Consider the following 14030-nt stretch of genomic DNA (forward strand, 5'->3'; position numbering starts at 1 on the left):
TGTTCATTTTTTTTTAATATTTTATAAGTCTTATAATTTGAGGTTTATTATTTTTGAAGTATAATTTTTTTTAATAAATAATATTTAAAATATAATTACAAAATGTTTTAGTTAGAAGTTTTTGTTAATGGAATATAAGATTTCTTTGTGGGTTCATAACCATATAAGAATGTTGAACTAATAACAATAGATGCTCCGGCTACAAAAGTTAATGAGGGTGTGAAATCATTAAAAACTAAGTAAGACATTAATGATGATAATATTATAGATAATGATACAGCAAAACCTTTTAAAATGTTATCAGCGTATTTTACTACTAATGCAATTATTAATCCACCATATGCTTGCAATCCTACAACAAACCAAATGATACCATTGTATCCTTGAAAGAAACCATTTGTTGAAACTGCTTCCCAATCATATAACCATACCATAAAGTATCCACCAAATACAGAGAAAAATGAAAGTTGAAGATTTCTAATCCATAATGTAACAACAGATCCCTTTAATATTTTTTCAAAATATACACCTGCAAAACCTGATGAAAAACATGCTGCGAGAACGGCAAGTAAACCAATAAAATGATCGGAAACAGAATGTTCATTATCGTCATCTATTTTTTTACTACTGTTTGGCATTTGAACAAGTGCTACCCCACCAGTAAGTAAAATTAAAGCAAACCACTTGTAAATATCTAATTTTTTCTTCAATAAAGCAACAGAAAAAAAAGCTGTTGTTAGAATTTTTAACTGATAAGTAACTTGATATGTCGCAGCATCTAATTTTGATAAAGCCAAAAATAGTAAATTATTTTGTATGACATATAAAACAGCTGGAACACCAACTTTCAGTGTATCAAATGGTTTCTTCACTACATCTTTGTTAATAGCTTCTTTAAAACGTGAAATATCACATTTGTTTTGCAAAAAAATGACAACAATACATGTAAAAAATTTAACAACTTCAGATGTTACAACAGCTGTTGAAGAAAGATACCTGGGACCATCAGTTTTTTGTGTTCTTGAGTAACGTAAAGTCAAAACAAGAGCTGTGGTTTGCAAAATCAAAACAATTAATGAAATCCATTTTAAATTGCTATGCGTTTTTGAATTATTTTCTTGAGACATAATTAACTAAAAAAATAATAAAGTTTAAATTCATTTATTAGTATATGGTGAATAATTTAAACAATGATAAAAAATCCACGTTGAAAAAAATGATTGTTAAGCATAGCAAAAATCATCAATAATACAATTTACAAATTATTTCACAGAATATTTATGTACAATAAAAGTATTTACCAATTTTTAAATACCAAGAATATTTTAATTTTTAAACATTAACAAAGTGTGATTTTTTGCATATATTATTTTATACAACACGTGGAGCAATCATATAACAGCCTTCTTTTAATTGGGACGTTGAACATATAAAAAGTCTAACTTTAATTAGAATAATATGTAAATCATTGTTTTGAATGACAAAATATTTTATATTTAATAAATTCGAGAATTTTTTTTGTTTTTATATACATTTTTCTTCATGGGATTTTTTTTTGGAATATAAAATTTATTTCACCTAAACTCACAAACGTTTTACTTACATTTTTACCATTGGATGTAATAATAATTGATAAATAAATAAAAGATAATAATAAACTGAAATTAAACTAAATTATTGAAGTAATAATATTTTTAAGATATGAGTATATTTAATACTTGAAATTTTTTCATTAAATAATTTTATTCAAATGGAAAAATTATTTAGTAAACATAATCTTTTTTCTAATTAAAAAATATTAAGTTTGTAATATAATACATAAATATTCTCACTATAAATTAGAATTTCTTAAAAATTATTATTAAAATTATGTATCGATTGATTATTATAAAATAAAGATTTAATGAATAAACAATATTTAATACTTTTGAAATGGCTGTTACAATTGGTAAAGTAAATGAACCTAAACAAAAGATTAAAAAAGTTTTAGTCTTAGAATGGCGTCAAGAAGAAGATATATCAGAAAACGAAGCTCGTAACATTATTAATAATTTTTCTAAACAAAAAAAAGTATGTCAAAAACATCGTAATATGATAACTTCTTCAATCAAAGTTGAGGAAAATGGCAAATCTGAGAAGTCAATTTCTGCTTCACCTAGTGTAAGTAAAATGAAAAAAGTTGCCAAAACACCAAAAAGCAAAAGTAGCAAGAGTGGGAGTAAAATTTCAAATACTAAAAATTCGGAAATCAAAAAAATGAAATCAAAAAAGTTTAATGCATATTCTTTACCAAAGGAAATGAATATAAAAAAAACATCAACTGATATTGAAATAGATAAAAGCAGAAATGTTATCACTAGACAAAAAATAAGAATACCTTATAAATTATTTTGGAAACCAACAGTAACAGAATCTGGAAAAGAGGGAATAACTTTTAAAATTCAAGTACAAGACTTGGAAGGAAAAAAGATGGAACTTGATGTTAGTTGTCCAAATTTTATGCCAAACAAAGTTAGACTTAATGGCGTTGATCTTAAAAAACTCTAATCACTTTTATAATTGTAACAACATATTTTTCGGATATATATAAAGAGAATTTTATTCTTTGTCTTTTTAATTAAATAATTTTATCATAAACAAATACTTTACTATAAACGTAAGTAAAAAATATACTAAATAGATATTTTATAATATTGATATATATTAGTTAAATGAATATATACAAATCTATCTTATATTTTAAAAGATTCAAACTTTTCCTTAACTTAACTAGATCTTCTTTTTTATATTTTTAAGTACAGTAAAAATCAAAATTACTAGTTAAAATATAAAATTAAAATAACTTACGTAATATAGGTAAACTTGATACTTTTTGTAAATTTTTAATATGCTGATTTTGAACGTTTTTTTGAAAATTCTGTAGTATTTGATCTGGACTACCTTTTGTTTTTAAAAAATGACACGAATTTTCTTCAATATATTCCTAGTTTTTTCAATCATTTCTTTTCATAATGAAATTTTTAAAAATAATATTTATTATCTTGATATTTGCATTATATCTTTTTAAATTTTTGAAAAAAAAAACATATTTTTATTACAGTGCTTCATATCATTAATTACTTTTGTTCATAAATTAAAATAATAACATAATTAAAGACAAGTAAATATAATAGAAAAAGTTACCATATCATGTCTCCACAAAGACAAAATGAAACCGCCAAATTTTGCATATTATACTAATATGAACAATACAAAACATTTTTCCACACAAACTTTTTTTTATGACATTTTATTAAAATAGTTCAAAATGGTAATGATACATTATCCATTTATCCGGCTTACGCGGTAGCCTTAAAAATTAGAACAGTTTTTATATGTAAAAATCGTTTATTATCAAGACCTTTATTTATAAAACTTTTTTTTAGTTGTTTACTTTCTCAGAAATAAATATTCTTAAAAAATTATAGCTGATATGGCCACAAGTGAATTAAAGATCATTGTCACTGGTTTTCCACAAACATGGAATGATGTAAGTTAATTTTTTTTTTATATAAATAGTTTATTTTTTTTCTTGTAGTGGGATGTTTTTCATAATTTTTTTAAATTTGGTTATATTAGAAATGTACGTCTTTATAATAAAATGGCTTTCGTTGAAATGATGACAAAAGAAGGATATGATAATTTGTTAGATTCTGTAGAAAAGGACAAACTTGAAGTTAATAATTGTGTACTAACCGTAAAAGCTAATCATGTAAAAGTTATTGATGATCCATTTATTCCACACTATGAACATCATGAAGACTTTTTTGAAACTTCTGAGATGTCAGATGAAAAAGTTTATATAAATGAATTTGATGGAGCTCGAAATAGTTTGAATTTCTCTTTTTGGGTCCCACTTCATACTGATGAAGATAAGAAATTAGAAAAAAAACTTGAAATTGAATTTAAAAAAACAAAAAGAGTTGGTAGACTAGGTGTTAATTCTTTTGTAGTTGTTAAGAGATGTGAAGAATATATGAGGGGACAAGTTATAAAACGTCTTAATCATGGTGCTTATGTTATATTTTTTGTTGATCGTGGTTTCAAAACAGCAGCTAAGGAGGAATTTGTTAGACCATTAACTGATGAAGCAATACTCAATGTTCGTTTCAAAGCTGCTTTGTGTACATTAAGTAATTTAAGTAATACAAAAACTAATTTCTACAATGAATTTAATAACATTTTATGTCAAAATATTTCTCTTAAAGGATATAAAATATCACTAGTTGGATTTGAGGGATTTAATTCCAAGGTTAATATTGAAATTTTTTGTAAAGATGGCCGAAGTTATGATTTGGCTAGAATGCTTGCTAAAAAAGGAGTTTGTGATTTAGTAAAGTGTGAAAGTTTAGAGGAAGATAAAGAAAACATTGGATCCAATGTTAAAGTATCTGGTTCTTATTCTGTAAATAGATATACATCAGAAGAAATAAAAAATATTGGCAAAAATGATTCACTAATTCTTGGTAATATAAATAAACGTGATATGAATTGTTGAAATTTTTTTTTAAATTCTGAATAAATTTTCCAATGATTAAAAAAAGCTGGAATGGAAGTTTGTAATATTAACATTTTCAAAATGTATTTGTTTATAAAATCAAATAAATTTTTCTGAACAGTAGTTTTTTTTTTCGTTTTAAGTTTTATATTGTTTTCATACTTTGTTTTTCAGTCGTAAAAAAAGGTAACATTAAGAAGTTTTTTTTATTTTCCATCATATCATAAAATTATCATTTTTTGCAATTAAAAATGGTATAATTTCTTTGGACTTAAGTGATATAATGTATTTACAAGTTTTTTTTTCTAAAAAAAGTCTAGGTATATAAAGTACCAAAATTTTTTATTTTTTTATTGTAAAATTTTTATTTACCAATTTTGTCATCATTATGACATTAATTTATTCTAATAAACATGAATTGACTACTAGTGATTCTTGGTATATAAATACATGTTCTAATGATGAATATGATAATTTAATTAATAATTTTCTCGATGATATCTATGAAAATAACTACGATAAAGTTGAAGATGGTTTAAAATTGGGAATTTTTGTTGATGTAAGAGATGATGATAATTACACTCCTCTTCATATAGCAGCATCAAATGGTTTTGTTGATATTGTAAGTTTATTAATTTAAGGACATGTTATAAAAAAATATTTTTTTATAGGTGAAACTTTTAATTTCTTATGGTGCTGATGTTAATGCTACTGATAATGCTCTAATGACTCCATTAATGCATTCATGTTTTTCTGGATGTATTGAGGTAGCTGAAATTTTAATATCTAATGGAGCAAACGTTTTTGCTACTTCATTTTATCAAATTGATGTTATTTCATATGCTGCTTATTATGGTAATCTTGATATGATAAAATTATTTCAAAAATATAACGTGCCATTAGATAACATTGAACAAAATTGTTGCATGGTATCTCCATTAATTGCATCTTGTGCTTCTGAAAGTATCATAACTATAATTTATCTTTGCATGTTTAAAGATGTAGATATAAATAGAAGAATTGAAAATTTACTAAATATGTCTGCATTAGATTATTGTATAATTACAGATAAGGTAAATATTTTATTGTCACATTTTATTTTTTTTAGATGGATATATGTGACTTATTAATAGAACTTGGATCAGATGTTAATATGATTTCATTTAACAGTGGGACAGCAAAAAAATTAAGGTCTCTTTTACATAGAAGAGAATTACATTCAGAACTTGTATATGATTCTATTAGTCCTGAAAAATTAATTCCAGTAACACCAGATAGTAGAAAAAAAGATCGTCGTCAAAGGAAAGTAGATATTCGTTCTTTGGTACGTGATGAGGATATTTTATTAATAAATGAAATACTAGTTAGAAATATACAATATGAAGGGCTACCTGAAAATCACACTGGTTTAATGTATGCAGCTATAATTGGAAATACAAAAATTGCAGAAATATTTTTACAATTAGGAGAAGATATTAACAAAAGAGAGCCAATTCTTTGTTTTACACCAGTTATGATAGCTGCAGCTTGTGGAAATGATGAAATGGTCCAATATCTGATGGAAAAAGGTAGTTATGTTGATGCTGTTTCGATTAATGATGTCACATTGTATGATATAATGGTTATGTCAAAAGGGATATCAAAAGAAACATTTTTATGTTATGATCATTATACAAATTTTGGAATGTCTTCTAGTTTTTCAAATAAAAGAGAGAAAATTTGGAAAAAAATTGGTTCATACTTTAAAAGTTCAAAAAAAAAGTATCATGTTAATTTTTATCCTGGTTGTATTGCTTTAAAAAAAAGAATATATGATAATATGGAAAGGACAGATATATTCAATGATGAATTTTTTAAACAATTTGAATATGAAAAAATACCTTATGATAATGACTCAAAATGGTTAACAATAAATATTGATTATATATCAGATAATGATATGAATAAATTATTAGAAGAACCGATACAAACGGTATGTTATAAAAATTTTTTAATATACTAAGATTAAAATGGTTTTTTTTTTAGAATACTTTGATTTTAGATAATATTCCTTGTGAAACATATAATAAGATATTTTCTCAAAGTTCTGAAAATACTTCTACTCTTGTTTCATTATCAGAAAGTAGTACAAGAAGTAAACTTGAAAATCTAGATAATTATTGTATATCAAAGGAAGAAAATAAGAAAATTACAAAATTAGGAGAGGAAGAAAAAGTTTTTAGTACTACATTTTTTGATTCTACTGAAATTGAATATAATGAGATAGATGAAAATTTATTAGATATCCTTGTTGATGCAGCATTTACAATGTTAGATGGTTTGTAAATATCTGTATAATACTTTTACTTACATTTCATTAACACAATAAATCACTTTTAAACAAATTTCTTTCTTTTTTACAATTATTATAATATAATTAGTCTTATGTAAATGTCAAGTTGTTAAACAAAAGTATTTGATACAAGTCGTAGTATTTACTAGAATGAAAAAATAGAAATCAGTGCAAATAAAATTAAAACGTCAAGGTAGTAGTTTCTTCACCATCAATATAATAAATCATTATTCATAGAACACAAATCGTTTTTGCAATTATAACTATACTTTTTATATGCACACGAAATAATATATTATATATTTGTCTCTATAATGCTTACATTATGTCCTTCTTCAAATAATATATATATTTTTTTTTTCATATTAATATATCATTTAAAATTAAATTATTTTATATGCATTAATATTTTTACATATATGTTTTTAAAACTACTTTTTTTTTCATAGTTAAAATGTAGAAAAATTTTAATTTTATTACAAATTCATTTAGTTAAATAAATATAAAATATGTATATATAAATTTCAGGTTTAAAAAAAAATACTATGACTTCTGTTGAATTAACAACAATTTCAGATGTTTTTAGAAAAGGAGAAAAAATTGTTCATCTAGATTTAAAAGGAGCACCACCAAAAATTATTTATTATCATTCATTTTTTCCATTCTTAAAAAAGTTAGGTGTGACTGCTGTATTGATTGAATATGAAGATATGTTTCCATATCATGGAAAACTAAGTAGTATTAAATGTGAAAATGCTTATACAATTGATGAAATAAAAGAAATTAATAAATTAGCTATTTTAAATGCTCTTGAAATAATACCATTAGTACAAACATTTGGTCATTTAGAATTTGTTCTTAAACATAATAAATTTTATCATCTTAGAGAAGTTTCAAATAAAGATGATACTATTTGTCCAAGTGATGATGAAACATATATATTATTACAAGAAATGATATCACAAATAAAAGATCTTCATCCATTATCTACACGTATACATATTGGAGCTGATGAAGCATATCAAATTAATAAAGATTATCGTTGTCAAGAACATAAAACTGATAATATTTCAATAACATTAAGACATATTTCTAAAATTGCTTTAATAATTAAAAAGAAAATAGGTTTTTGTGAAATTTTAGCATGGTATGACATGTTTGAGAAAGCAACAATAAAACAATTAAGAATGTATGATTTTGACAAATTAATATTACCAGTTATTTGGGGATATCATGAAAATCTTTCATATCTGACAAAATCATTATTGGAAAAATTTTGCATGGTATAAAATTAAAATTTTTAATTTAATTAATAAATAAAAAAATATAATTATATATTTTAGGTGTTTAAAAAAATTTATTTTGCTGGAGCATTTAAAGGGGCAATGAAACAAGATACTCAATTTAATGATCCTAATCGTTATTTAAGAAATTTACAAAGTTATGTTAAATATTACAAAGATAATGAAGATTGTTTTAAAGATAATACAAAATTTGGTGGTGTAATATTAACAGGATGGTCTAGATTTTCACATCATTTAAAACTTTGTGAATTATTACCATCTTCCACGTTTAGTTTAGTTCAGGAATTAATTTACTTAAAAAATATTGAAGAAAAAACTGATAATCAATTGGCTCATGAAGCTCAAAATATGATGATCAATGGTTTTCCGGGAAATGATTTATATGTATTAATAGAAGAAATGAGAGAACTTCATAATGAAATTGAAAAAAATGGTCATCATGTTGATATGGGAAGAATGAATGAATTAAAAAATAAAATAAAATCAGTTTTTAAAGTTTATTTTTATGATTCAACATGGGATGAATGGGAAAAAAATAATTGTCCTTCAATAGATAATTATACTGGTGTTGGATATAGAGTAAAACGTCAATTACGAGCAATAAAAAGTCTTTTTTAAAAGAATCTTTCTGATCTCATTTATTGATGATATAAAAATTTACACAAAAATACAAAATAATTTTTACTAAAGTTTTTTTTTTACATTTTAATTTTATGATATGGTAGTGAATCAGGATTTTCAAACATTTTTGGTTTTTGAACTGGACTGGCATAAGCTAACATATATCTTCCAGATATTTCTACTTTGCAAATATTATCACCATAAAAATTGCTTTTTGAGGCAAAATCTCCAATTCCAGCAATACTTTCAAATTTCAAATCAAACTTTTGTTGAGCATTTTTTTGAATTCTATTTGCTATCTCTTGAATATTACATTTATTCCATTTTCCATCTTTAGAATTAAGTAAATCATTAAAAGTTTTGTAAATTAATTGTTCCAATTCTTCATTACAACACATAAATCCAGATTTATTTGTATAACATGATTCTAATGGATAATCATTATTCTTCTTTGGTGATGGTGGAGTTGTTGAGGAAGTTGTTGTAATAGCATAAGATGGTGTTGTATGATATGTTGTAATATTTTTTTCATAATCAGTTCTAATAACAGCTTCAGGTGGTGATGGATAAGAAGGTTGTGGTGATGGATAAGATTGTTGTGGTGATGGATAAGATTGTTGTGGCGATGGATAAGATGGTTGTGGCGATGGATAAGATGGTTGTGGTGAAGGATAAGATGGTTGTGGATAAGAATAACTATCCATATGATTTCTTACAATATAATCTCTCATTAAATGTTCTTGATTTGAAAATCTATGTGTACTTTTTATAAAAGATGATTGAGAATTTAAATCATTAGATTCACTTCTAATTTTTGCTTTCATATCACGTATATAATATGGTTTTCCAAAAATAAATACCTTACTTATTGGTAAATTAGATGGTGGTTTAGAAAATATTTCAACATTTTCTTGACCAGAATTCAATGATAAAATATTGATAATAGAATGTAGTAAAAGAACAATTGAAAAATATGATATCATTTTTACTTTACTAACTACAAATAAAAATTACTATAAAACAGATAAAAGTTTAAGTATATATAATAAGAAAAAAGTATGAAATATATTTTTTTTTTTACAATTAATTATGTAAAAGCAGTTTAAGTCGTTACAGTGATTAATATTACCAACCTCTTAGAAAATTTTTTATATATGTATCTATAGATTATATATTGGTTCAAGGAAATTTATATATTTATGTTTAAGAAGACATATACAAATTCCAGTAATAATAAGATGGATTAAAAAAATAATAAAAAGACCAAAATTTGAAAACAGGATAGGAAAGGTAAAAGTTGCAATAAAAGAAAAAATCCAAAGATAAACTCTTGCTATTGAAGAAATTTTAATATGTTCATTAGATGATTGAAATAATTCAATGTATATACAATGAATTGTTGAACATGGTATAGATGAAACCATTGAAAGTAATATCGTTAAAGTACCAAGGATATATGTTTTTGTATGACTACTAGTTGGTGATGGTATAAATAGTAAAGATGTTATAATAAATAACAATGAAAATGAAAGAAGAAAACCTTTATAAATTAATGTAAATCTGGTAAATGATTTACCTGTTATATTTATAAAGCATAGAAATATTATTTGAATTATTGGATAAAAAAAAGAAAGACCTATAGCTGATTCAATTGTATAACCATAGAATTTAAATATTTCAATAGAAAATGCCATTATTATTGGAACTCCAACAGAGACATTTAATAAAACAAGAAGAATTGTAAAATGATAAATATTTTTAGGTATATTAATATCATAGTATGTTATTATTCTTATATTATCATCATAATCATGAAGCATATCAATTTTTTTATATCCATCTATAAAATAATATATTGTTATTAATATATTTGGAATACTAACTAATAATAAGTAATTATCCAATAAATTATAATATTTTGCTATTAATAAAATAATATTAGGATATAAATTACCTAATGAAAACATAATTGATGGAATAAGAAAAATTTTTGGTCTAGATTCATAATTTGTCATTTGTGTTATAGTAATTCCAATTATAATAAAACCTATTCCTGTTCCAATACCAAGTAAAATACGCCCAATAACAACAAAGTAATATAATGAAAATGATTGTAAAAGTGATCCAAATAACAAAAATCCTGAGGTATATGTATAAGCATTTTTATGATTAAAATTAGGTAGATTTTTATACATAAAAAATGCCGTTCCACATATTTGACCAAATGAAAATGATGAAGATAAAATTGATAAATTAAATGCTGAATAATTATAGATTTCTTCAATTATATTTGAACCTGATTGATTGAAAATTTGAAATGTTGATAAAAAACATATTAAAAATATAGAAAAATATTCCATTTAGAAAGAATTTTTTTTTTTGAGTAAATAATTTATTAGTTAATACATGACTTAAGATGTTAATGACAGTTAATTAAATTTAATGCCATTTACAAATATCTATTTATAAGAAAATAATTGTAATTTTTTTTAATCATTTTTTGTTTATAATTTTTATTATTTAAATTTTTAAATTGTTCATAAAATAATTATGTGTTATAAATTTTTTATAGAAAAAAAAAACTTTTATAAACACAATTATTTAAAATTATATTTTTATAAGTATATAATAAAATTTTAATTTTTTTTTTTTTTTTTTTTTTTGAATAATATTATACTTGTCTTTTTTATGAATATTATTATAAAATTAACATAAAAACTGGAGGTTGTGAATAATTTAAATAATCAAATTTTTTTTATTTAAATGAAAAATAAATGTTAAATTTTAAAAGTATCAATTGATTTCTAACAATATTTTTTATTTAAGCTAGAAAATTATTATTGTTATATATATATATATATATATGTAAAATATATATATATTTTTCTCTCCATTATATTTTTGTATAACACATAATAATTTAATGACCTATTAGAAATATAATCATAATATTTTTACCATTAAATACTTAAATAATTTAAGTTATTAAAAGATGAAGTCACCTTACAGTAACACTTTTACAATTATCACTAACTATATTTACAAAGACCCAATTGAAGCATGTAATTACTACAATAAAATTATATCACATCAATTTTTACCATATATTGACAGTAAAGAAAAAATTTATGCAGCTTTTAAAATATTTAGTGTATGTATGAATGAAAATCAAATTATAGAATGGTTAAAATTTCAATTTTTTAAAACAAATGAAATATATTTTCCATTATCAATAGAAGAAATGGACATTGCTCAAGAAGCATTCTGGTTTTTTCAAGAAAATATAAAAACAAGCTATTTATTTTATCAGAAAATTAAAAGTTTTCAAGATTTTTTAAAACTTTTACTAAATATTAAAAAAAATAATTGTTATATCAATTATTCTATAAGAAGAATGATTATAAATCATAGAATGTATACAGTAAATATTCCAAGATATGGGTGTATATTATTAAACTCAAGTCTAAATAGTATTTTAATGGTAAAATCTGTAGAATCTATTGATACATGGAATTTACCAAAAGGAAAAATAAAACTAAACGAATATCCTCATGAATGTGCAATTAGAGAAACATACGAAGAAACAGGCTTCTATTCTTTTGACGTCACTTATAAATTATTCATTGATGCAAAAATAGGAAAAAAATATTTTGGTTATTTTATTGTTTTGAATGTTCCAATGAATTATAAATTTGTGACGAGAAGTCCATATGAGATAAATGACATTCAATGGGTACTAATCAAGGACATTTTCAAATGTACAAGACCAAATATAGAAACAATAGTTGAAAATAGTACATTAAATAAAACAACAAAAAGAGAACCAAAATTTCGTCAAGTCTTCCCAATAATACAGAAACTTTTAGTTGTGATAGAAAATTTGAAAACATTTAAAAATTTATAAAATGAATAGAATTTTTATTAACATTATTGATATCATTTTTTAAATTCATTTTTTTTCTTTGTATATACATATATTTAATTATTATATTAATAAAATACATGCTTCGCACACGTTCAAAGGTGCCATTTCATGGTTCAGATCAGAGATGGCTACGATTGACGCGTGTGAAAAATGTACTTTTAAAATAATTTTTTGAACATTTCTATAATATAAATATAAAAATTTCTTTTTATGTTAATAAGAAAATGAAAATACATAAACAAGATGTATAATAATATGATATAGTCGAGACAAGGCCTCAAATGTGATTCAATACAATAAAATGTTATTTATAAAGGTATATATATATATAAATTCGAATAAATATACATATATACCAACAAATAGAGAATAATTGATAATAACAATGATGATTGTTATGAAGTGAGGTAAAGTGAGGCATATACATCATGATCTATTGTATGAGTTAAAAAAGGTAATACAAGGTCAGACTTGAATTGTCAACTACATACCTTTTATGTATGCGCACATACATATGAATAATATAGTTCTACTTTGATAGGAGAATCATTTCACAATACAAAAAGTTTAATATATATATATAAAGAGAATAGTTAATATTTGAAGCTGGATAATCATCAAATATGGATGTTTAAATAAGAAGGATAATATAAATGAAAAGATTAAATATATTATGGTTTACTAAAATAAACTAGAATATAATATATCTATATAAAAAAATATATGTAATTCTCTACTTTTATCTCATACATTTCAAATAAAAAAAAAGTTCCTTAACATTTTTTTTTATTTTATTAAAGAAATACAAAGCTACTTATCAATTAGAAGATTAATTAAATGTAATGATAAAAAGAAACATTATCAGTATAAAGGAATAAGTCTTTTAGATAAATTGAACAGAAAAAAAAAACTATAGCAATGAACATAGGATGGATAATTATAAGAAGTGTTATTAAAGAGAGAAAAAGTGTTCAATAAAAAAAGTATTAGGAAATAACTAAATATTTTGAATAGTATTATTTTCACTAACAAACATATATAACAATTTTTTTTTATAAAATAAAAAAAAATATATACAAAATACAGAAATATTAATATATTAAACAATGAATATACAATGTTTTGTTTTTTTGTCCCTTTATTTACCTTAAGATAAATAATTGAATACAATATATATTGAATAAAAATATGCATAAAGGTAGATATGTAAGCAAAGTAATATTTATAAAATAATTCAAATTCAGCGACAGTTAGAATATTTAATAAGTAGTTAGAATTGATGAAAATTTTAAAAGTATTGGTAAATGTCTA

General features: G+C 22.7%; 7 protein-coding genes across 7 annotated transcripts; 5 read left to right on the forward strand and 2 right to left on the reverse strand.

Annotated features, from left to right (window-relative positions):
• Positions 1 to 107: 107 nt before the first annotated feature.
• SRAE_2000404500 (UDP-N-acetylglucosamine transporter) lies at positions 108 to 1127 on the reverse strand (the record flags this gene model as incomplete). The annotated part of the gene is made up of 1 exon (XM_024642868.1): positions 108 to 1127. One exon carries the CDS (start codon positions 1125 to 1127, stop codon positions 108 to 110), a length of 1020 nt encoding a protein of 339 aa, XP_024508596.1.
• An 805-nt stretch (positions 1128 to 1932) lies between these two features.
• Positions 1933 to 3467, forward strand: SRAE_2000404600 (Hypothetical protein; the record flags this gene model as incomplete). The annotated part of the gene is made up of 3 exons (XM_024642869.1): positions 1933 to 2511; positions 3368 to 3376; positions 3426 to 3467. 3 exons carry the CDS (start codon positions 1933 to 1935, stop codon positions 3465 to 3467), a joined length of 630 nt encoding a protein of 209 aa, XP_024508597.1.
• A 5-nt stretch (positions 3468 to 3472) lies between these two features.
• On the forward strand, positions 3473 to 4537 carry SRAE_2000404700 (RNA recognition motif domain and Tudor domain and Nucleotide-binding, alpha-beta plait domain-containing protein; the record flags this gene model as incomplete). Its single annotated transcript, XM_024642870.1, has 2 exons — positions 3473 to 3529; positions 3578 to 4537. The coding sequence occupies 2 exons, from the start codon at positions 3473 to 3475 to the stop codon at positions 4535 to 4537; spliced, it is 1017 nt and encodes a 338-aa protein (XP_024508598.1).
• A 388-nt stretch (positions 4538 to 4925) lies between these two features.
• SRAE_2000404800 (Ankyrin repeat and Ankyrin repeat-containing domain-containing protein) lies at positions 4926 to 6862 on the forward strand (the record flags this gene model as incomplete). The annotated part of the gene is made up of 5 exons (XM_024642871.1): positions 4926 to 5159; positions 5209 to 5392; positions 5441 to 5610; positions 5646 to 6509; positions 6563 to 6862. 5 exons carry the CDS (start codon positions 4926 to 4928, stop codon positions 6860 to 6862), a joined length of 1752 nt encoding a protein of 583 aa, XP_024508599.1.
• A 552-nt stretch (positions 6863 to 7414) lies between these two features.
• On the forward strand, positions 7415 to 8791 carry SRAE_2000404900 (Hexosaminidase D; the record flags this gene model as incomplete). Its single annotated transcript, XM_024642872.1, has 2 exons — positions 7415 to 8152; positions 8213 to 8791. 2 exons carry the CDS (start codon positions 7415 to 7417, stop codon positions 8789 to 8791), a joined length of 1317 nt encoding a protein of 438 aa, XP_024508600.1.
• An 80-nt stretch (positions 8792 to 8871) lies between these two features.
• Positions 8872 to 10989, reverse strand: SRAE_2000405000 (Ground-like domain and Major facilitator superfamily domain, general substrate transporter-containing protein; the record flags this gene model as incomplete). Its single annotated transcript, XM_024642873.1, has 3 exons — positions 8872 to 9791; positions 10014 to 10634; positions 10749 to 10989. The coding sequence occupies 3 exons, from the start codon at positions 10987 to 10989 to the stop codon at positions 8872 to 8874; spliced, it is 1782 nt and encodes a 593-aa protein (XP_024508601.1).
• A 1217-nt stretch (positions 10990 to 12206) lies between these two features.
• On the forward strand, positions 12207 to 12698 carry SRAE_2000405100 (m7GpppN-mRNA hydrolase; the record flags this gene model as incomplete). The annotated part of the gene is made up of 1 exon (XM_024642875.1): positions 12207 to 12698. The coding sequence occupies one exon, from the start codon at positions 12207 to 12209 to the stop codon at positions 12696 to 12698; it is 492 nt and encodes a 163-aa protein (XP_024508602.1).
• Positions 12699 to 14030: the final 1332 nt, after the last annotated feature.

This window comes from Strongyloides ratti (assembly GCF_001040885.1).
Source record: "Strongyloides ratti genome assembly S_ratti_ED321, chromosome : 2".
Classification (NCBI taxonomy): domain Eukaryota; kingdom Metazoa; phylum Nematoda; class Chromadorea; order Rhabditida; family Strongyloididae; genus Strongyloides; species Strongyloides ratti.